At 36.9% G+C, this 23,096-nt stretch overlaps 2 protein-coding genes across 2 annotated transcripts; both read right to left on the minus strand.

Moving 5' to 3' along the window:
• Window positions 1-554: 554 nt before the first annotated feature.
• Window positions 555-12,279, minus strand: prc1b (protein regulator of cytokinesis 1b). The gene is made up of 14 exons (XM_053492586.1): window positions 12,151-12,279; window positions 11,694-11,826; window positions 10,947-11,069; window positions 9,591-9,824; window positions 9,328-9,498; window positions 9,094-9,243; window positions 8,817-8,964; window positions 8,591-8,727; window positions 8,276-8,371; window positions 8,014-8,160; window positions 7,033-7,143; window positions 6,754-6,867; window positions 6,463-6,639; window positions 555-1,122 (listed from the first exon to the last, which is right to left on the minus strand). Exons 1-14 carry the CDS (start codon window positions 12,159-12,161, stop codon window positions 1,051-1,053), a joined length of 1,824 nt encoding a protein of 607 aa, XP_053348561.1. The 5' UTR covers window positions 12,162-12,279; the 3' UTR covers window positions 555-1,050.
• Window positions 12,280-13,331: 1,052 nt separating this feature from the next.
• On the minus strand, window positions 13,332-22,906 carry vps33b (VPS33B late endosome and lysosome associated). Its single transcript, XM_053491410.1, has 24 exons — window positions 22,676-22,906; window positions 22,362-22,484; window positions 22,194-22,274; window positions 20,728-20,789; window positions 20,590-20,639; window positions 20,433-20,500; window positions 20,228-20,273; window positions 20,033-20,127; window positions 19,086-19,190; window positions 17,974-18,064; window positions 17,794-17,871; window positions 17,215-17,288; window positions 17,048-17,134; window positions 16,870-16,960; window positions 16,718-16,792; window positions 16,581-16,645; window positions 16,394-16,448; window positions 15,309-15,355; window positions 14,917-15,049; window positions 14,660-14,733; window positions 14,470-14,571; window positions 14,302-14,377; window positions 13,761-13,883; window positions 13,332-13,677 (listed from the first exon to the last, which is right to left on the minus strand). Exons 2-24 carry the CDS (start codon window positions 22,455-22,457, stop codon window positions 13,598-13,600), a joined length of 1,854 nt encoding a protein of 617 aa, XP_053347385.1. The 5' UTR covers window positions 22,458-22,484; window positions 22,676-22,906; the 3' UTR covers window positions 13,332-13,597.
• Window positions 22,907-23,096: the final 190 nt, after the last annotated feature.

Below are 23,096 nucleotides of genomic sequence, written 5' to 3' on the forward strand. Positions count from 1 at the left end.
AATTTCCTGTACCTTTACTAATGGATTGACTGTACTATTGATTAATCATTAGTCCATCTCTCAAGTGTGCAAAATGTTTTCACTCAACTGTTAATTAAGCTACATTCTGACCTCATTAGATTTTAAATCAGCTCCAGATTAACCAGATTGTTGACATACAAAGTAGAGCAGAATTTTCTTGTTCCCAGAAGAGAACAGGCAGGAAAGTTTGCAGCGTGGTTAGTGTCACTGCCTCACACCTCCAGTGTCTCCAGGTCAGTCCGGAGCTTGGGTTATTGTTTCTGGAGAGTCTAGCATGTTCTCCCTGGGGGTTTTCTCTGGTTTCCTCCCACCCTCTAAAATATGCTTGACTCTAAAATACTCCTAGTTGAGTCAGACAGTGCTCCTGTGGTAGACTCAGGAGGTCACGGCCTAATTAATGATGTAAAAAAAATTAATTACCTTTTTCTTTTTGTCCAATATCTTTCTACGTATTTGCTAAACAATTAAACGATTAATTTAAACATAATGTCAATGTTATTTTTTTTATTAAAAGACAATATATTTGGTGCAGCTTATTTGTTTATTGTGTGTATTGTTGAATAGTGACTTATACATTCAAAAACATATTTATGTAGTGAACAATAGAATAAAAGTATAAAGGGAGGGGGAAAAACAACTTGTAACAATAAATTGTGCAAGACATTCATGATAGGTGTAGACTATGGTAAATTTGCTAATACTGCTGGTAACAGCCTAAACTAAATCATACACCCAATCACCAATACATTTACATTTAAACATGTTACAAGATGAGGAGATTTTGTGCAACATTAATACATTATGACTTTTTTTTCATTAAAACTAGTATTAATCATATTAACAGTAAACATACAGATTTTAGGATACTTTAGGAAATTTTAAATATACATTACCCTCATTTACATATAAAAAGAAATACAGACGACGAAACGGTGAACATTAAAGCTTTAGCATAGTGATCAGCAGTGTTTCCCTCTCCAATTTTGAAAGTATTTCGTTTCCTTTAGAGTGTACAGTATGTGTGAGTGATCATAGGTGTGTGATGGTTGAGTTCAAGACTTCTGGTGTGTACTTTAACTTTGATGCTTTGGAGAGGTCTCTCTGTGGGGGAAAAAAAAGGGATCAACAGATCTGCCAACTCTAATCTTACTACTACTGCCACAGCAGTACATATGTAATACTATATACAGTATATTATAGCATATATAAATAGTAAACTACACTTTGATAAACCTAATTTGCTGTATGTAATGGGCTTTAGATCTAACATGTTACAGAGACTATTTAATGGTGACAAAAAAAAACAGACAGCAGTTAATGCCAGATAAAAAGAAATGTTCAAGATATACACAGGTCAAAAATAGGTTAGAGGTTACACTCGGTAAGAGAGTGTGTATGTGCACACAACAGCTCAGCTTTATGAGGAGAATAGGGTTCAAAAAGTACGATAAGCTGACAAATGTCAATGATAAAATTATATGCTCCAGATTCACCACTAAATCATGTTAAACTGCATTCTTTCATTAGTAAACCTCCCGAAATAAAAGAACAGCATATTTAATTTTAGCACTGATTTTCTCCATCATTTATTCAACAATGTCATAAAACCTCCTAAAAAATTCAAAATTCGAGTAAGGTTCACATGAGAATAAAATCACAGAGCTTAAGCAGGTGTGTTAAAGTACTCATGCAGTTAAAATAAATGCTCATTTTTAAACAAACCTGGCTTGAATGTGTTCAATGTTGACCATTTCCTTTAAAACAAATTTCAGAATTAACCGGGCATGAAGGAAAAAAAAAGGAAAAAAATAAATATATATATATATGGCAAATATGCGTATAGAATTGATCTTGACCTGATTCATATTGATGGCATTTTTTTTTCATTCTTGTCAAATCCTCTAAGTGACGATAGAATTTTTTTCACTGTGAACCGTTTAGAGCTGAACCTTACCGTATGCACTTTTAATGTAATAAAAAGGACAAAATTATTTACGCTAGTATTTTAATCAAAATCAAAGTCAACTTTATTGTCAATTCTGCTGCATGTACTGTGACTTAAACAGATAGTTTTTTCTTCCTTGCTGTAACCTGACCATTTGTTTTATAGCACGAGTGCTCCTCTGGCAGTGTTAACCTTGCATCACTACCTCAGTAGTTTTACTTTTTACCCACTACCTTTTTTTTTTTTTGGTGCAAGATTTAGTAAAGACATAGCACTATAAGTCCCAAGAATGTTAGCAGTGGCAAGAATAAAATAAAGCCACTTTTAGGTTAGCTTTTAAAGCAGCCGGTACAAAAGGAGTCATAAATTAAGGTTAAGTGAGGTTTAATGTCTTTTTATTTCAGATTGTTTTTATATGCATAGTGTTGGGAATTGGTAATATTGGCAATATTTTTAGGTGGCTTTAACGGATTATCTGCATTTACATTATTTCCCATGTGAAAATGTATTTCACAATACAAATTTTTCGCCCTAAAAACTCGCCTCCAGAAAGGATTAAATTTGTATGCTGAGGTACCAATTTAAAATGGTACTGAGCGTTTGATTCAGAGACAAATCAAAATGCTTATAACATACAATCCTGCAACATTAACCCAAGATAGTTAGATAGATAGAAGATGCCATACCTTCTCTCTCCAGGCGCTCAGATTGCCATGACCCATTTGTTGACTCTGTAAGCTCATGTGTGTTCTGTAATGTTCAATAAGGACCCTTTCTGTGCAGATGTAATACTGAAGTGTTTCAGACTTTGCTTTTGTTTTGTTTTTTCATTATTAATGTTGTGGTTGTGAATAGACTTCCACTATGTAAAAGTGACATACACTGATCAGCTATAATGTTAAAACCTTAAAACATTATGTGAAATATTAAGTAGGTTTTATCACTTCCCTTTTTACTACGAATACTCTGACCCCTTAAGGCACGACTACACAAGACCTTTGAAGGTGTGCTAAATTTTTTACAACTGAACTTTTTCTATTTTATATATATATATATACACACACAAACCGGATTCCAAAAAAGTTGGGACACTATACAAATCGTGAATAAAAACTGAATGCAATGATGTTTAGGTGCCAACTTCTAATATTTTATTCAGAATAAAACATAAATCACGGAACAAAAGTTTAAACTGAGAAAACGTATTATTTTAAGGGAAAAATATGTTGATTTAAAATTTCATTGTCAACAAATCCCAAAAAAGTTGGGACAAGTAGCAATAAGAGGCTGGAAAAAGTAAATTTGAGCATAACGAGGAGCTGGAAGACCAATTAACACTAATTAGGTCAATTGGCAACATGATTGGGTATAAAAAGAGCTTGTCAGAGTGGCAGTGTCTCTCAGAAGCCAAGATGGGTAGAGAATCACCAATTCCCACAATGTTGTGCAGAAAGATAGTGGAGCAATATCAGAAAGGTGTTACTCAGCGAAAAATTGCAAAGACTTTGCAGTTATCATCATCAACTGTGCATAACATCACTTGAAGATTCAGAGAATCTGGAACAATTTCTGTGCGTAAGGGTCAAGGGCGTAAAACCATACTAGATGCCAGTGATCTTTAACGACACTGCACCATAAACAGGAATGCTACAGTAAAGGAAATCACAGAATTGTCAGTGAACACAATCCACCGTGCCATCCGCCGTTGCCAGCTGAAACTCTACAGTGCAAAGAAGAAGCCATTTCTAAGCAAGATCCACAAGCTTAGGCATTTTCACTGGGCCAGGGATCATTTAAAATGGAGTGTGGCAAAATGGAAGACTGTTCTGTGGTCAGATGAGTCACGATTCGAAGTTCTTTTTGGAAATCTGGGACGCCATGTCATCCGGACCAAAGAGGACAAGGACAACCCAAGTTGTTATCAACGCTCAGTTCAGAAGCCTGCATCTCTGAGTGTATGGGGTTGCATGAGTGCGTGTGGCATGGGCAGCTTGCATGTCTGGAAAAGCACCATCAACGTAGAAAAATATATTCAGGTTCTAGAACAACATATGCTCCCATCCAGATGTCATCTCTTTCAGGGAAGACCCTGCATTTTTCAACAAGATAATGCCAGACCACATTCTGCATCAATCACAACATCATGGCTGCATAGGAGAAGGATCCGGGTACTGAAATGGCCAGTCTGCAGTCCAGATCTTTCACCTATAGAGAACATTTGGCGCATCATAAAGAGGAAGGTGCGACAAAGAAGGCCCAAGACGATTGAACAGTTAAAGGCCTGTATTAGACAAGAATGGGAGAGCATTCATATTTCTAAACTTGAGAAACTGGTCTCCTCGGTCCCCAGACGTCTGTTGAGTGTTGAGAAGAAGGGGAGATGCCACACAGTGGTGAAAATGGCCTTGTCCCAACTTTTTTGGGATTTGTTGACACCATGAAATTTTAAATCAACATATTTTTCCCTTAAAATGATACATTTTCTCAGTTTAAACTTTTGTTCCGTGATTTATGTTCTATTCTGAATAAAATATTAGAAGTTGGCACCTCCACATCATTGCATTCAGTTTTTATTCACGATTTGTATAGTGTCCCAACTTTTTTGGAATCCGGTTTGTATATATATATATATACACAGTGGTGTGAAAAACTATTTGCCCCCTTCCTGATTTCTTATTCTTTTGCATGTTTGTCACACAAAATGTTTCTGATCATCAAACACATTTAACTATTAGTCAAAGATAACACAAGTAAACACAAAATGCAGTTTTTAAATGATGGTTTTTATTATTTAGGGAGAAAAAAAATCCAAACCTACATGGCCCTGTGTGAAAAAGTAATTGCCCCCTGAACTTAATAACTGGTTGGGCCACCCTTTGCAGCAATAACTGCAATCAAGCGTTTGCGATAACTTGCAACGAGTCTTTTACAGCGCTCTGGAGGAATTTTGGCCCACTCATCTTTGCAGAATTGTTGTAATTCAGCTTTATTTGAGCTGAACTGCCTTTTTAAGGTCATGCCACAACATCTCAATAGGATTCAGGTCAGGACTTTGACTAGGCCACTCCAAAGTCTTCATTTTGTTTTTCTTCAGCCATTCAGAGGTGGATCGCTTCAGCTTGAGTTGACGAACAGATGGCCGGATATTCTCCTTCAGGATTTTTTGGTAGACAGTAGAATTCATGGTTCCATCTATCACAGCAAGCCTTCCAGGTCCTGAAGCAGCAAAACAACCCCAGACCATCACACTACCACCACCATATTTTACTGTTGGTATGATGTTCTTTTTCTGAAATGCTGTGTTACTTTTACGCCAGATGTAACGGGATACGCACCTTCCAAAAAGTTCAACTTTTGTCTCGTCGGTCCACAAGGTATTTTCCCAAAAGTCTTGGCAATCATTGAGATGTTTTTTTAGCAAAATTGAAACGAGCCTTAATGTTCTTTTTGCTCAAAAGTGGTTTGCGCCTTGGAAATCTGCCATGCAGGCCATTTTTGCCCAGTCTCTTTCTTATGGTGAAGTCATGAACACTGACCCTAATCGAGGCAAGTAAGGCCTGCAGTTCTTTAGATGTTGTCCTGGGGTCTTTTGTGGCCTCTCGGATGAGTTGTCTCTGCGCTCTCGGGGTAATTTTGGTCGGCCGGCCATTCCTGGGAAGGTTCACCACTGTTCCATGTTTTTGCCATTTAAGGATACTTCTCTGTGTCAGGTAGCTCCTATTTAAGTGATTTCTTGATTGAAACAGGTGTGGCAGTAATCAGGCCTGGGGGTGACTACAGAAATTGAACTCAGGTTTGATAAACCACAGTTAAGTTATTTTTTAACAAGGGGGGCAATTACTTTTTCACACAGGGCCATGTAGGTTTGGATTTTTTTTCTCCCTAAATAATAAAAACCACCATTTAAAAACTGCATTTTTTGTTCAATTATATTATCTTTGACTAATAGTTAAATGTGTTTGATGATCAGAAACATTTTGTGTGACAAACATGCAAAAGAATAAGAAATCAGGAAGGGGGCAAATAGTTTTTCACACCACTGTATATATATATATATAGTTCTTTTATTTTATATTCTTTATTTGAAAACTTTATTTAAAATTTTTAGGTCATTAGCGGTCATACGAGCATTTCACTTCATATCATATTGTGTATGACCGTGTACGTGACAAATAAAATCTGAATTTTAATCCTGTCACTAGTTTACTGATATATACATATATGTAATTGATAATCAATTTTAATGTGATCGATGTATACATTTTATTCCCTCTAAGCAATCAAATAGTAAATATGGGGTAGTTTGCGACATTAACTATTTACGTATTGTCCAGGAATTACAGTAGATTATTAAAAAGGCAACACAAAAAATACATATTCAACAATTATATTTAATGTGAAGGAATCTTCCATTGCTATTTTGAACCCCTTCTGCTCTTTGAGGAGACTGTGTGTGGCTCAAAAGAATAAAAATTACAGAATGGAAATCAAATTACCGCAAACTCTGAATAGGTGCTGGCGACAGAATTAATGCTGAAGTTTCGCTGTGGGCTGGCTGGAGTTTTCAACACACCACTTGAACCGCAGGTAAGATGACCGACATTCTCCTTATTACGTTCTGCCAGTGCTTGATGAGGAGGTTTCCCCCGACCAGGGGTCCTCACGGAATTACCCTGTTTTGGACAGTAAAGATAAAACCATTTGTCATTTTTCTGCATGAAGGACAAGACTTCATTGTTGTAAAAAAAATATATATATATATTTACTTCCTGCATCCCTGCACTAACCTTGCTGGCTGAAATTGGAGGGCGGGAAACGGGTGAGTGGCAAACAGTTCCACAAAATACAGAGCGCATAGTGCTGTTAGAGGTGCCAGTGGAGGTGCTGGAGCTAGCGTTTAGCTGAGGAAAATGCAGGGAGAGTTAGTATAATACATGCGCCTACATGAAAGGAAGTTATCAATTTATGCAGTGATGGAATTAGCTAAAAGCATTAGTTTTCTCAAGTATATGTATATATATGCGCATGATATGGTCAAGTGGAGTTTTTTTTTTAAATAGTTGTACCTTTCGTGTTTTGCAAGGGGTCATACTGCCCAAAAACCTTCGTTTAGTTGGCGATCGTACAACAGTGCCATAGAGCATGTCCTCTTCTGTTTGTTTGTTCTTTTTCAATTGCTAACAAAGAAAGGTGACACCAGCACTTAAACAATGTATAGCAAAATGAGAAAACTAGGGCTGTATTCAGGGCTGGCAAATTATAACAGGAAATAAGATCTGTGCAATTTAACACTGTAAAATGTTTCCTGTGTCCTCGTTTGGTTTCACACGGTTATTTAATCTCTTCGAGTCTATTCAGGTTATTAAAATTATAGGAGTGTATGTCAAACCTCCAAAATGAAAAAATCATTTACATCTAGCTCACTGACTTTAAACACAAACACTAGCCTTTAATCTTAAAAAAATGATAACAGATTAACATCTTGTAACCTGAATGTTTTAATATGAGGAAATAATATTTATGTACTAATATTTAATATTAGTATTGTCTCTCAACCACACTGTCCATATATCCTTGTACAATCCTCAATTAGAACCATTCTTTTGTCAAACTCTTTCCTGTTTAAAAATATTGATTAAGTTCATAGTTATAAGGTGCTAATAAACAAAAATAAATAAATATCATATTTTATGCTATTAGAAAAGCATAAAATATAATATTTCTAAATAGGTTTACATAAATATAAATAATGTCTTTTCACCTTCATTATGCTGTATGTCTGCGGTAAAAATAGCACTTGATCCAGCACATCTATAATTTTTTTGCATTTTAAAATTATACATAACACACTATTTAACTATATCAGTATTCACTCCATACTACATTTGCAATTCTCAACCCTGAATACAGCCCCAAATGATCCACAGTACCATTATACATAGACTTTAGTTACAAGAATGAAATAAAATAGTTAACATTTATTTAGTTACTCAACTTTTCATAATTAACTCTTGACAGTCATAAACAGTAACTAAAGCTAAGCATACCCGTTCTTGCTTTTCCCGCTCCTTCTCCAGACGATGGAGTTCCCACTGCTCGGAAACAAACTGCATAAACTTCTGACCCTGCACCCTAAACTCTCGGCCTTGTTCTTGTTCCCACTGCTCGATCTGGCCTTTGAGCTTCATTTCAAGCTAAATAAATGATAGTGAGTTGCAGGAGTTTTGGCTTTTTAGAGTTCCTGAATTTTTTAATTTTGACCAAAAAAGTGCAAACAAAATATGCTTTCAGAGAAATTACATTAATTACCTTGGGGAGACTTTTGAGCAGGTCTGATCTTTGTTTCTCCTCCTTTAAAAGGTTTCCTCCTCTGTTGGTAAATCTGGTTGGATCTGTGGCATTTTTCTTAAAATGAAATTATTACATGACGTTATAAGTAAGAAGAAATAAATAATTTTTAGCCAAACCTACAGCTACTTACAATACTACTACTACTACTACTACTAATAGTTAGTAGTAGTAATAATAATATAGTAATGATGATAATAAAATAAAATTGATAGTAATAACAATAACAGATAAATAATATTAATGATAATTTTAAGAAATTTGACGCCAAATTACTTCAAGCTCCAAGAAACGCTTCCAACTCTCCTCCCATTTGTGAACACCTTCAAAAAGTCCTTTATGATCTTCATAATGCTGTTTTAAGTGCTGAATCTCAGATTCATGTGAGTTGAAAAGTTCTTCGTTAAAATCATCTGAATAGAAAAAATTATTTGACACTTATTTTAACTTGGCACAAACCAAAATGATTTGCATGCAAACAGTCAATCGATTTTTTGTATACCGTCGTAGTAGGGCAGAAAAGTCCGGCGCTGATCAGTGCTGTAGAAGCATTTATCCCAGAACACCGTAATTTCCTCTCGAATAGCCTTCGTAAGATCCTGAATATTTTGGCGCTTCAGTTCCTCAAGACGTTTGACTTCAGCTTGCAACTGGAAACAAACAGATGTTGAACATCAGTACTAAAGAAATGTCTTGAGTTTGTTGCCCACCTAAAGAAAACTCAATAAAAAAAGTGAGTATGAAGCACAGTTTACAAGCTGTTGTTAGATTCTACATACAGCTTCCATGTTCCTCTTCTTAGACATGATCATGTGTTCGTCAACAGAATCCCGATCCTCCTGTGAGATGTTCAACCTGTCCCATAGCTCCCGGATCTTTTCTCGATATGTCTCACACATCCGCTCGTTCTCAGCTTTCCTGCACTCCAGCTGAAAGGTTTTAATGTTGGAGCTTTTGTACTGTGTAGCATTATTCTGTTAGAGGATCACTTAAGAAGACTATAGCATTTTTACCTGGTGAAGGAGGACCTTAAGGGAGTCAATGTTGTCTTTGGAAAGACAAAAGGCGTCTTCTTCCTCGCAGACTATATCCTTTTCAAAACTGGTCTCAGGCAGTTGATCCAGATCGTCCATACAAAGTATTATCTTTTTCTTTAGCTCAACAAATTTGTTGTGTCTTTGTTCCTGATGGAAAGACAGGTGAAGATATAATAAAAATTATGAACTCTAAAATATTTATATGATTAAGCCCTAGACATATGTAAGAAATCCTCCACCTTTTCTGCTGTCAGTTGTGCAATGTGTTGTCGGAAGCTTTGCAGTTCCTCCAGGGAAGGAACTGCGCTTGCAGAGATAGAGAACGGCTCCAAGCAGAGAATGTCGCAGAGGTCCTGATCTTCCTCTATGAGGGATTTAAGCATCTGCATTCTCTGACCTTTCTCTTTTAGCTTAACCTCAAGACAGGTTCTGATATCCTTCTCCTGTTGGAGCACTGTGTTCCCCCTCTCCTCCTGAAACAGGCAAACTTACAGCTTTAAAATTGGGATTTGAGAAGGAGTGGAGAAATCAGTAGGCCAGCCATCTTGGACAAACACATTTTGTGTACAGTCTACTGGAAAAACTCCTCTTGAAAACCTTCTCTTAGACTCCATCACTCAAAGGAAGATGCTCTTCCTTTCTATTGTAAACTGAGAATTAATTTGCCAGTTCACATACAAATCTAAATTAATATATACACATATACATTATGATACACAGGCAAAATAAACCAGTGCATGTGTATCCTAATATATCCCTGTTTATATCAGGGCTGCATAATTAATCACACAAAAATCTAACCCATGTAGTTAGCACTTCATGTGAAGTTTTCCAATGTATATGTAATGTATAATGTATAAGTATAATGAACAGGACTCCCACTTAAATTATCCTATCAGAAGCCTCATTAATCCCCACATTGTTAGTTTTAAACTAGTGGTGTGTGTATGGTTTTGATAAACAGGAAAATCTAATTTGTTGAATAAGAAAATGGCGAGAAAGTAACAGATGTTGTCCAGGGTTAATTAAGATCATGGTGGTCATGCTTTGAAAGAGGGATTTCAGAAACTTAGAAAGACATGAGATTGAAAATCTAAATTGCATTTACAGTATGCAACTACCAAACTAACGTATTATTGTTTAATAAGTTTGAATACTAAATGGTACATTTAGCAATTAATTATTGTTGTTCTACCGTAACTGCCTTTCTAAATAATCGCAAAATGATTTTTTAAAACAAATTTGCATTTGTTTATATGCATGAAATGGTGGTTTGATTTAGTGTATCCTAAAATATTTCTGTCACAACAAAATCCCAGTCAAGAGTCACTTCCTGATAGCGAGAACTTGCTGAACATCTACCTGACTTAGATGCACACATGCATTAATAAATAGCCACTACTCAACTTCTAGTGTTTCATTCAATTTATTTTCTTTTAATAGCTGACCATGGCTGTTATTCTTCTATTTGACAGAATATCTAAAGAATTACCTCCCTTGTCCAAGTGAATGTACTCCATTGTATTGATTGATGCTTGTTGATCTTATCGGGCAAGTTTAACTGGTTAGAGGCTACAAGGAGCCTTTTCAAATACCTGATATGGAGGAAGCTTCAACTCCATGCACACTTTATCCAGTTCTTTACGACAGGTCTCGATACTGGTCATCAAACGCTTCCTTAGACTCTCCTCTTCTGAGATCATCATGTCCAGGAGACTCTATTAATTACACCTAAATTTAGTCATTTGCCACACACTTTCATTTAAAGCTATTTGAACTCCCAGCCTTCTAGTCAACAGTCCAGACCTGAGACACATTAAGAGTTTTTTTTTTTTTTTTAAAGGCTGTAAAGTTTACAGTATTAATGTGGGTTAAAACTAAAAAACATTAAAAGTAAAGTACATTGATATCTTAATGTTGCATGAAATTACAAATAACCCCACACACGTGGTCATTTGGCTGATGCAGAATGCAGAGACTTACAGTACTGACAAGCGGTTGTGGCCAAAACCACTGATCCACCACGACTACACCCCAACACTAGTAGTTCTTCTACTGTAAAAGGATGCATTAACTCAATGCAAGCTAGGTGAACTAGTTATGGTGGCTCAGAGATTAAAATTTATTCTCACACGTAGCTTACACAAATTATTTCACGTATAACAGACTTGCAAAAATGTAGGAAAGACAAATTGCCTTTGTAAACCTGTGTGTGATACCTCACAAAGAAAGCAGAACCTGGAAAAAAAAGCTGTGTTCAAATTTCACCACCACCAAACTGCCTTGATTGGGTATTTACAGTACACAGTTTAATTTAGTGACCATATCCACTACATACTCACTTTAATGTGAGTTTTGACCACATTCGTCCTCTCTAGTCTCTGTTCCTCAGGGATGCCAATCTCCTCCCAGATGTCCTTCAGGTGACACAGAGCTTTATTCAGGCATGACACTGCCTCGGCAGCGAGCACCTCACTGAAGTCATAAATATAATCATAGTCATAATCATATAACCATAATCATGGACATGTCATGAATGACAGGTACAGAGACCTCAGCAATTCAACACCATAATTATTAATAAACGAGATGTATCTAGAGATAGCCACTAATATGAACACTTAATATGTTGCATATGATCATAACTGAAACCTAAGCTTCATTACACATTACTCTAGTTGATTAGCTCAGATAGTTAGCAAAAGCCAAGTAAACTGTCATAAGCTAACCGTTAGCCACGTATAGTTTACAAACAAAGCTTATTTCTAAATTAAACTCAAATATATAACCATATCTGACCTCTTCCGCATCGTAGGCCGCCAACCTTTCCGGTTTTAATAGTTTGTTTGTTGTTTATTTGTTTGTTTTTTGTTTACTGGACAGAAGACGTGTCTAATCCGGACTCTCCGTGTCTCGCGCAGCCGTTTCTGGTGATTCAAAATACGCAGCAGAATAGCGCTTTAGATTTCATTGGCCAGCGGAGGCGCGAACTGCGCATGCGTCAGGGCGGGTCCCAGTCAGAACTGGACTTCTTTCACCTTTACGTCAGAAACGGTCAGTGGTGGCCGGGCGCGTGCCACGGCGACTCGACTGGGATGGTTGCCGAAAGCGAATTCTCAGTAAAAAAATAGCTGCAAATAAATTATGCAAACTAATTCAAATTATACAGGCTAAAAAGAGCGCCTTCGGATCAAATTTTTTATTGCACTGATATTCGTTTTGTCAATACTTTTAAACCTAAAAAATGAGCTTTAAATTTCGGCCATGCCCTCGAGTTACTGTATAGTGTGCGCATGTTCATTACATGGATTTCCACAAGGGTGTCCTTTCACTGCCCAAATTCATCAAGGTGTTGGTCTCACTCATCTATACCACTTTATTCTCTATGTCGATTCTAGGAGAAATAGGGCACTAGACGGGCCAGGGGTAACTCAGTGGTTAAGGCATTGGACTACGGTTTGGATGATCCCAGGTTCAAACCCCACAACCACCAAGTTGCCACTGTTGTGCCCTTAACCCTCAACTGCTCAGATGTATAATGAGAAAAAAAAAAGGAAATCGCCAAATGCCTAAATGTAGATGGGGCACCAATCCATTACAGGGCACACACACACACTCATTCACACACTATGGGCAATTTGGGAACACGAGATAGCATACTCTGCATGTCTTTGGACTGTGGGAGGAAACTGGAGCACCCACAACCAAGCATAGGGAGAACATGCACACAGACGCTGAGGTGGGAATCAAACCCGGACCCTGGAGATGCAAGGCGACAGTGATGACCACTAAGTCACCATGCTGCCTAAAAGGTCAATCTGCGACACTAAATTCCCCTATGCTTTGAAAAACTGTGTGTGTCTGCACACATGTGCATGTTCTACAGCTAGGTTGTGTTCTCACCTCACACAAAAATATTCCCACAAGCTCCCCAAGATAAATTAATGAATGTAAATTTCAGATGCAAGCACAAATACATATTTAAAAACAAATACATATTTATTGGCTACAGTGGAACTCCTTGGTGTTATTTACACATAACATGACAAACTCCATTCGAATCCCATCATGTTCCTGCTGCTTCACAATCATCTTGCATTACAAAAACAAAACCAGAACACATGTTTGAAATAATGTAGTGGTTTTTTTGACTGATGGCCTTCATGTCCATTTGTAACTGAGGGTAAAATGTCCTCTGGAATGCTCAGCTCAGGCCTGTACACAAACCACAGTAATCTCTGAGGATTCAAGCTGGATATTCAAACAGAGCCTCCAGCAGTCTGGCGCTGTTTGTGATCGCTGTTGTCACCACGATAAACTTATAGCCTATGATAAGGAAGAATTCTTTTAATGTTCATGCATCAAAACTGCACATTCAAAAATTATTTTGTCTAATACTTAATCCTTACCTTTCTCTCTACCTATAAAGCGCAAGGCAGATATTTCAGAGTAGGTACATCCTCCCAGGAACATTACAAGGATAACCCTTTGAGGGTCTGTTTTGATTCGTGCCTCATTCCCATTGGTACCCCCTAGAAATTAAAAAGATATGGCTTAAATAGCTAAAATAAAAGGTATAGCTTAAAATTTTTTTATTCAAAACTATGATATTGATAATGAGTCTCTAGTAGTGGGGTAATTTTGCTATAGATATAAGTCTCTAAAACAGAAAACTACAACAAAAATCTATCCATTTTTATTTTGCGTATATTTATATAAAAAAAACTGAATTGAACTGAATTAAATTATCACACACACACAAAGTCTTGTAAATAAAACACTTATCATCTGTATGTTAATTTGTTAAACCACTAAAGTTCATATAAAATATTAAATATTCTAAACTGCTACATTACTTCTTTTTCTAAAAAAAAAAAAAAAATAAGTCAAGTTTAACATAAAGTCCCATCTACCATAATGACTTGATTAAAGACTGAGCATTTAAAAAACCTGTGACTGCAAACTCGTGTCCATTTAACAGGCGCGTGACTTCCTCAAGCCCCGTCCAGCCATCTCTCTCTAAGACCTGTAACCGCAACAGAAACATATATGTGTAACCAATATATCGAATTGAAACATGTATTCTTTAGAATTTAGACTTGTTTTGGAAACACCAACCTGTTCAATTAGTTTGCAGCTCAAAGGGACGTATGCTCCACTAAAGATGTATGCCATGTCCCGTGGGATGCGGAGGTCGTACTCCTCCCCTGTTTTAGGTATCTGTGTGGACGAGTACAGTTTACAGGTGCTGTGTTTTTACAGTTTCGGCTGATAGACACGATCAGTAAAAATGCATATAGTTACTTACAAGCATCAGTTTTTTACTCAGCGCTCGGAAATTGCTCTTCTTGGCCAGTGAAGAGAATGCATCAGTCAGCTTTCCTATAAAGATGAATGTAGGTAATGCATTTAATTTTAGCTGGTTTGTACAGTGGCTTGCATTAGTATTCACCCCCCTCCATATTTTGTAGCAGAACTAAAATGGGCTTTAATTGCATGAAGACAGGGAAATTGCAGACTTGGATTGCAAGTGGTATATTTTAATGAACGAGTCAAACATCTTACCAGCTGTTTTGTCATTGACCAGTTTGCCCACTTTGCTTTCTACAGCCGTTAGTGCTTCTCCAGGCTGTTGCTCCACCAGCAGTCCTATCTGCCTCAGGTTTGCAAAAGACAGTAGGTGTTCCATGCCGTAACTCTAAAGTACATAACCAAGATGTACCACAGTTGAGGTAACCCTCAAAAATACGTTCGATACCTAAATATTATTTATTGTATGAATTCGAGCACAGATGCAATCTGATCATTTTAATTCATATATATTTTCTCATACATTTCATAGACATTTCCATAATTTTTTTTCGATTCTGTAAAGCTGCTTTGTGACAGTGACCATTGTTAAAATAATACTGAATGTGTGTTCATCTTGCATATAAATTTTCATAGTAGTGACTCACCTGGAGGAACTGAGCTTTTAGAGACCGAAAGTCCTTTGGTAGGAGTCCTGTTTATAGAACGTACAAGGACATATAAGAACAATGAGAAGCCTAATCTGGTTCCTAATATCAGCCAATTAAATTGGTAATAACTGTTATTATTTACTGTTAGTAACAATAAGATTTATTAACAGTTATATGAAGGTTTATGCATACATTTTTAAATCAATAGATCAACGGGACCATTGTTATTTTTGTATCAAGAATGTAATTTCACTCAGAACAGAAATTAATCAGGAAATTGTAAAAAAAATTTTTATAAATCTTAACGAGAAACTAAACAAATAAAAGTGATGTATTAAAATTTTAATTAGTTAACACCGACACTTATGTTATCTAAGCTAAAAGCAAATCCATTTACTGTACAAGTACTTATTAATTATTAAAATCGACATACTGTATAGTACATAGTATCAGTCGAATGTCTGGTCACACCTTTTAATTCCATGGTCTTTCCTCATTTTTATTTTTATCTACATTGTAAAACAATACTAAGGGCCATTATATTCAATAATCTCCTTTGAACAGTTGATATTGGGATATCTCCGCTACTTTTGCTCAGTAAAGCCTTCATAACGGCTCTAATCTGAGGTGCTGGTTGTTAATTAGTGATTCCTGAGGCTGGTAACTATAAATGAACTTCTCCTCTACAGAAGAGTTAAGTTTTGGTCTTGCATTCCTAGGAAGGTCTTCATGAGAGCCAGTATCATCATCATCATTGTGCTTAATGGGTTTTGCAAACGCACTCGGCAATACTGTTCTTGCAAGAATTATTCCTGACATTCAAGTCTTTAAATAACAACTGTATAAACGTATATCCGAGGTCGCCGATCTTCTTTATTATACGAGTATATATTTTAAGTTTAGGTGTAAATAGATGATTTTTCTTGGTTGGAGAAAAAGCTGCAGGCTCCTCATGGTGAAAAAGACAAAATTTTAAATAAACAATACCCTTTAATTTTGTGTTTAAATATCAATCAAAATTGCTCATATACTCTACAAGGTAAAATTCAGAACAACACTGCATCATGAATCATGAGACATACCATTTTCAGTAAGAGACAACAGACAAAGGAGCCTCAGGCTTTCGATCATAGACACCTGAAAAAGAAAAAAAAAGTTTTATAAGTGTTAGTGAAGACTGTACACTGTATAAGCTTTTAGTACTGATATTTGAAACATATGACTGTGCTATAACATGTTTCTATTTTTTTGCTATTGTGTTATACACACCTGTCTGTTAATGTGTTCTTCAATGAAGCCAATACATTCCCGAACCTCAAAATCTTCAAGTAAAGCTAAGAAAAGAAAAATCTTCAATCAGCAAATAATTTTTTTTTAGTTATTTCACATGAGTCAGTGCTTCTTACAATGTTCGGTCTTTAGCAATTCCTGGAAGTCTTGCTTTGTTTTCTTCTTCATTATGCACTCACTCGCACCGATGTCTAAACAGAAAATGTCACTTGTTAGTTCGAAAACGGTACTTAAATTGACTTAATTGACGAAAGTTTGTGTAACTCACGCAGGCTGAGAAGACGGTGCTCCTGTTTCAGACCTTTCAGCTCCTCGGAGACAAAGGTCTTCATCTGCTTAATGTCCATCCCACGGCGTTTCTATAACAAGGACACAATGAAATCGTTCAGACATTGTAGGCTCTGTGCCTTCGGAGTGAAGTGATAGCGAAGTGAAGAGAGCCTCACATCATACGCCGTTTGAAGGGTTCTGGCTTTTTGACTCAAAAAGCTGAACACGTTGGAGAAGTGCTCGTTTCTGATTTCATTGAACACCTGATGAATTAAACAACTGAGTCAATATAGAGAGTATTCAACAAAGAGCGAAGGTGTGCAACGTTCTTTGTGCCGTCTACCTTATCTTGAGAGTTGAGCATCACTTTTACGCTCTTGTCAGACGAGGTGACCTCTGGCCCGAACTCCACACAACCTAAGGAGCAAAGAGTAAATAAATATATGAGGGGAAAATAAATAGATAGAAAAAAAAATTGAAGAAATAAATAAATGTAAAGTGATCTTTGTTGCTGGTATAACAAAACTGTTATACATGCTATTACATGTTATACAAGTTTAAAATTTAAAATTTTGGATTTACAGTATTTTCTATATTCTAGAGAAATGCTGGATGGTTGTCAAAACTTAAAAGGTTCGTCCATATTTTTGACTGGTACTGTATGCGTCTCTGTTCCTTTCTTCCTTTTCTGCGCTGGTCATTCATCACTGAAGAAGGCGTGGCCTCTGTATCCTGTCGCTCCATTGAAGGAGGTGTGGTTTTCCAGGAAAGTCTACCAGACTGTACTGCATCTTAACATCTCTCCATCAGTGATTGACTGCTTTAAAGGTGTCTATCCCACAGTGAATGATTCTCACGCACAAAGCCACAATGCATCATTGCAAATGAGAAACACAAACACATAGAAAAAAGTTCCACTGACCACATTTAATCCTAAAAATGTCATCCACCAGCCCCTCATAGACCACCTGAGAGCACAGCGGTGTTACAAAGTCCACATCTAAGAAAACAGAAACCTATATTAGAAGATCACATTCTGTTTAGCAAACAATAAAATACAATTACACCACTTTTTTTTGCAAGAATCTGGTAATTATCACACCTCTGTCGATGAGGAAAACGTTGCCGATTTCAGGTTGCTGTGCTTTCTGCTCCCCGTCCTCCACCTGCTCCCGCCATGACTCGTACACCATCTATAGCAAGGCAAAAAAATTTTTAAAGGAGATCTATTATGCTAAATTAATTTTTAAGTCATTTTTTGACATTCATAAAAATTAATTTTCTGCTTTTTGTCCTTATTACAATTTGTGTATTGGTTTAAATAAGTCAATTCAATTTATCCCCTGTAACTGTAACCTCATATAAGAAGACACTGCCCTCTTGATTGGTGCTTAGCTCTGCGGGTGTGACATGGCTTAGCTGTAGCTCCTTTATATAAACATTAAATTGGTCCATTTGGAGGATGAGTGAAATAAAGGGAGTTTGTGGTATTTCAGCTGGAGCATGAAATTTTGCAGGAGCTCTGAGACCAAAGTTAACAGAAATATGAGAGGTGATCAGCTCAAACCAGGACCTTTGATTGTGCCAAATAACCGAACGTTATGAGGGTAAAAACTCCCTTTATGTCTATATATAATCCCCTCCTACACTAATGTACTTATTCCAGTGTTTCACTAGTGCTTGGATACCATCAAGGTAGAAAGCTTTCTCCGTACGCCGGAGCCTCCCAAGAACTCCTTTAAGGAATCAAAGATGGCTTGGAGTGAGGTCAGGACTGTATTAGGGATTTGGCAATAACTTCGAGCCAAAGTTCCTGTAATGTGCAAGTGGTGCGGTGGGCGATATATGAGCTTCTCCACTGTCCTGCAAAAACAAAGCACCTTTGGTGATCAAACCAGGCTCTTTTTTCCTGAGAGCGTTTCACTTGATGAATGTTCACAGGAACAACTGCGGTGGGCTCCACCTCGGCCAGGATAGTCATGTATGAATGTTTCTTCAAAACATTTGCACTATTAAAATTGAATCTTATCACTTTAGTGATTAAATGTCAATTGGTTTTATGCCTTCATTCACAAAAAATTAAAGCTTCTTAAGCTTAAGTCCTGGTTTGACTTGAACACCCCTGATAGTAAAAATAAGAGACCTTTAATGTTCAATAATTGGGCTCAAAGAAACGTTATTCATTTTCCATGTGTTTGCCTTTTCAAATCTCACCTTGGCACATCGCCCGATGCCATAGACCTTGGAGAAGGGGCCGTACAGGGAGTGTAACAGATGTAACGTGCTTCCTGCAGTCGTCACCCAGCGCTGATCTCCCTCCTAGCGATTTTATAGCCATGGTGAAGTTAATAAATAAATAAATGAAAACAAATGAATTCAACACAGGTTAATAACACATTAATGTTTATCTCAACTTAAACCTAAAATCAGTAATTATTTACTATACATTCAAAGAATATATATAAAACTTTATATAAACTGAAGGAAATACACTAGTATCTTAGATGTACTCAAGGGATAGAACATCATGTGGTGTGCGGTTATATGAGAATAGTTAATGACAATGTAATACAGCCAAAACACACATTTACATTTACACAGTTTCAGTCTTTTATAGTACTTATTCAACATCTCTTCACACTTCTTGCCTTTTTATTGTAATGCTTAATGTAATGGAAAATGGATCAGTTCCTCATGTTAAAGCAGCAATAAACACTTCCTTACCTTCTCCCGTCATTAAAGACAAATAAACGATATATGTTCAAAATAGCAACAACACTTGCTTTTTTAATTAATTAACAATATGTGCTCAATCCTTTATTTTTATAGATTTGTTACTATAATATGCATCTTGAATAAAAATTTATGATTTGTTTCAGTTCTTTGTGTGTGACACGGTTTTGGAGGAGCAGGTGCATTATTAGATGCTTTATTACATTGAGCATTATAATAAAAAGACAAGAAGTGTGAAGAGATGTTAAATAACAACAATAAAATATGGCATAAGGTTGATGTCATAGCGTGTAAGACCTAATAATAATCATTGGATGAACTAATAATCTTTTCTATTTATTAGAATCTATTTCCCATCAGGTTTGAACAAACTGTTGTTTTTTTTGACACACAGATAACACACCTTGAGCACAGACATAATACATTACCAGAAAATAATCTCGGAAGAATTCAGGCAGTTCCAGACTGATGATGTCATCGTCAAGTGGCAGGAGGTAGAAAGCCCATTCATCAGACGTCACATCTGGGGTAAAAAAAAAAAAAATGTTTTAGAAGGGAGCCTGGAATCACATCATCTCACCAGCTCTGAAGCTGTAGTTTACATGAACATGTGGAGCACCTACCACCGTAGACACCTTGCTCCTCCAAAACCGTGTCGCACACAAAGAACTGAAACAAATGCAAACAAATCATACATTTTTATTCAAGATGCATATTATGGTAGTGCTGCATAAACACTGATATTCTTATAAAATAATTCACTCCATACAGTATGGACAACAAGATACATGAAAAGACGTGTGAGGGCGAATAATAGAAACCGCATACCTTCTGAGGTGTAAAGATAATTTTATATCTTCTGAATCTTCCAGCTGCCTTGTCAGAGTTTACTATATCTGCAAACACAGACAGACGCTCAGTAAGATCACTGATACTGAATCAGCTCAGCTCGCAGATCAAGCACATAGGATTACAGAGCGCTAACCTGCAATCCACTTCACCGTCTGGGTTCGAGGACGTATCAGGAAGCAGAGTCTAAAACAGAGGATGTAAGTTAGAGTCTGCAATGGTTTTAGCTTTTGACTTTTTATTTGGATTGGAACAGGAGCTGGATCACACTTACTGATCTGAAACACTGACGATTGATTTGAGCTCAACTTTATAGAGTTTGTCCACTTCATGTTGCTATAGACAACACAAAAAGGTGACATGGTGACAAGTTCTTTATCACAGAAAGAAAACAGCTGGATATTAAAATGTTTTTAAAATTTCATAATTTCAAGCTGATGTGGAGGAATTTATGTGTTAATATAAGGATCATTTAAGTCAAACCAGGATTTTGTTAAAAGTTTTCTCCTGAACAAAGGCGTAAAACAGATTGATATTTACAGAAGACTTAAAACACAGTACGACAATGAGACTTTCAGCCGGAGTTATACATTTGAATGGTGCAAACATTTTAAAGAAGGCTGTCGGTCTGTAAATAAGGAACTCGGCTGAAGTGGCTTGAAGTTCACTACAGTCATTCCTGTGAATATTTAGTGAGTGGAACGATTGATCCTTGAAAAATCAATGGATCCTTTTTCAGTAACTTGCAGAAGAAACACATCTGTCTGTGATGTACTGTAGTCAGTCCAATCGTGGACCTTTCAACCTTGATGGTATCCAAGCAATAGTGAAACACTGGGATAATTGCATTAGCGTATTCTGTCCTGTTATTCTGCACAGTCAAAAGTCCTGGTTTGACTTAAACGACCCTCATAGTTAGGAGCATTTACATAATAAATGTAGTATATATAAAAACTCAGTTTATATTTGCTCTGGTTTAAGCTCCTGAATTTGAGTACATTTCTATGAAAATTTAAAAGAAATAAGATTAGTAACAGATTGGTAATGAAAATGTCAGAGCTAAGCAATACATTATGTCATGAGGTTCTATTCTGTCCTATTCTATTTTAATTTTGTTTTAATGTCAGCCTTGTAGATTTAAAATTTAGAATTTTGTTCTTTTTTTGTCACTTCTTTTTTCTTTTCTTTTTTTGTCTTATTGCAGAAAACTCTTTATATCCGATATTACCTTTTTAGGTCACAAAAATCCATTTAAGAATTTTGCTGCATATCATACTTTGTATGGTTGTGTACGTGACAAATAAAATTTGAATTTGACCTATTTATATGCTCCCTTTCTCTATACCGCTTATGCTGTACAGCGTGGCGGGAAGCCTCAATTCTATCCCATTCCAGGGGCATTGGGGTACGAGATGGGGTACACCCTGGACGGAGAGCCAGTCCATCACAGGACACACAGGCACATACTAACACACATACACACTATGGGAAATTTGGAAATGGCAATTAGCCTAATCCGCATGTCTATGAACTGCAGGAGGAAACCGGAGCACCTGACAGTTGCAAACCCACCAAGCATGGAGAGAACATGCAAACTCTAATCACACAGCCCTGAGGCGGGATTTGCACCCTCAACCCTGGAGGCCACCATGCCGCCCTGTTTACAAGCTACCGCCGATTATTATAAATAAAAGTGTCTGCCATATGGTTGAATATAAATGAACGCTGGATAACTTATACCTTGAGTGTGGTGACGTTGGCTATTCGGTCAAGTGGGCTCATCAGATCTGCATCAATAAACAAGTCCTTCCTCCCTGGGAGCTGTTGGATTAAAGGACACAATGTTTACACTTTCCACACAGCTGGAGCAACATGAGAGCTGCGCGCAGAATGCACAGAGCCTTGTACCTGTTCCAGGAGGTAGATGAGCTGATCTTTGGCCAGTCTTTTAAGCAAAGCAAAGTCTGGAAGTTCAGGAGCATCTTTCCTGCCAGTGTGAGCCATGTGGGACCCTGCTGTGTGTCGGCTTATCTGATAAACATCACATTATAGAAATGGAGAACAGCAGCAGTTAGATTGTATGTATCCTGTTGTTTATTACATGACAGCACCAAATTGAAAAAGATAATGTCGTTACAACACAAATGATCTAAATGCCATAACGCACGTTATTAAATATTTGTACTAAAACCATCAATCAAACCTGCTCCTACTGTACATACCTCGCTTCCTTGATTGCGGAAGTATTTGGAATAACACGACCTGTTTCTGTACGGACAAAAGACATGGATGCACACAACGGCTTTAGCAATTCCTTACAATATTCCGGGAAAATTCGCAAAAACTATGTGACTTCAAGAAATGATATGTCCGCTAAATAACTATAAAACAAAATAAAAAAAGAAACATTTGTATTTTTGGTAAATGTTTGCACCCATCTACCGTCGCTTGACCACTGACAAATCAGCGCAAGCGTTGCGCATATCAGCCAACCAATCCCAGTGTAGAAGGCGGGACTTGACTTTGAAAAGTGGGCGGGCACAATGAGTTAGTCGATTCTGTCATTGCGCTAATTGAAGCTGTGTCGTTTAACAGCCATAACAAAATTTTAATAACCATAAAACAAATTGCAATAATAATAAC

Source organism: Clarias gariepinus, chromosome 3, assembly GCF_024256425.1.
Source record: "Clarias gariepinus isolate MV-2021 ecotype Netherlands chromosome 3, CGAR_prim_01v2, whole genome shotgun sequence".
NCBI classification, from domain to species: Eukaryota; Metazoa; Chordata; class Actinopteri; order Siluriformes; family Clariidae; genus Clarias; species Clarias gariepinus.

Bases quoted from the DNA above. Each gene is read 5' to 3' on its own strand.
- prc1b (XM_053492586.1), bottom strand. The intron at 8,728-8,816 runs GTATACAAAAAA...TTTTCTATTCAG, and splicing joins TTTTCTGCCCTACTACGACG to ATGATTTTAACGAAGAACTT. The intron at 7,144-8,013 runs GTATGCTTAGCT...TTTCTTTGTTAG, and splicing joins AGCGGGAAAAGCAAGAACGG to CAATTGAAAAAGAACAAACA.
- vps33b (XM_053491410.1), bottom strand. From the start codon at position 22,457: ATGGCTCACACTGGCAGGAAAGATGCTCCTGAACTTCCAGACTTTGCT. The intron at 20,501-20,589 runs GTTAGCGCTCTG...CTGTGTTTGCAG, and splicing joins GACGGTGAAGTGGATTGCAG to ATATAGTAAACTCTGACAAG. The intron at 16,793-16,869 runs GTGAGTTACACA...TTTTCTGTTTAG, and splicing joins GCACCGTCTTCTCAGCCTGC to ACATCGGTGCGAGTGAGTGC.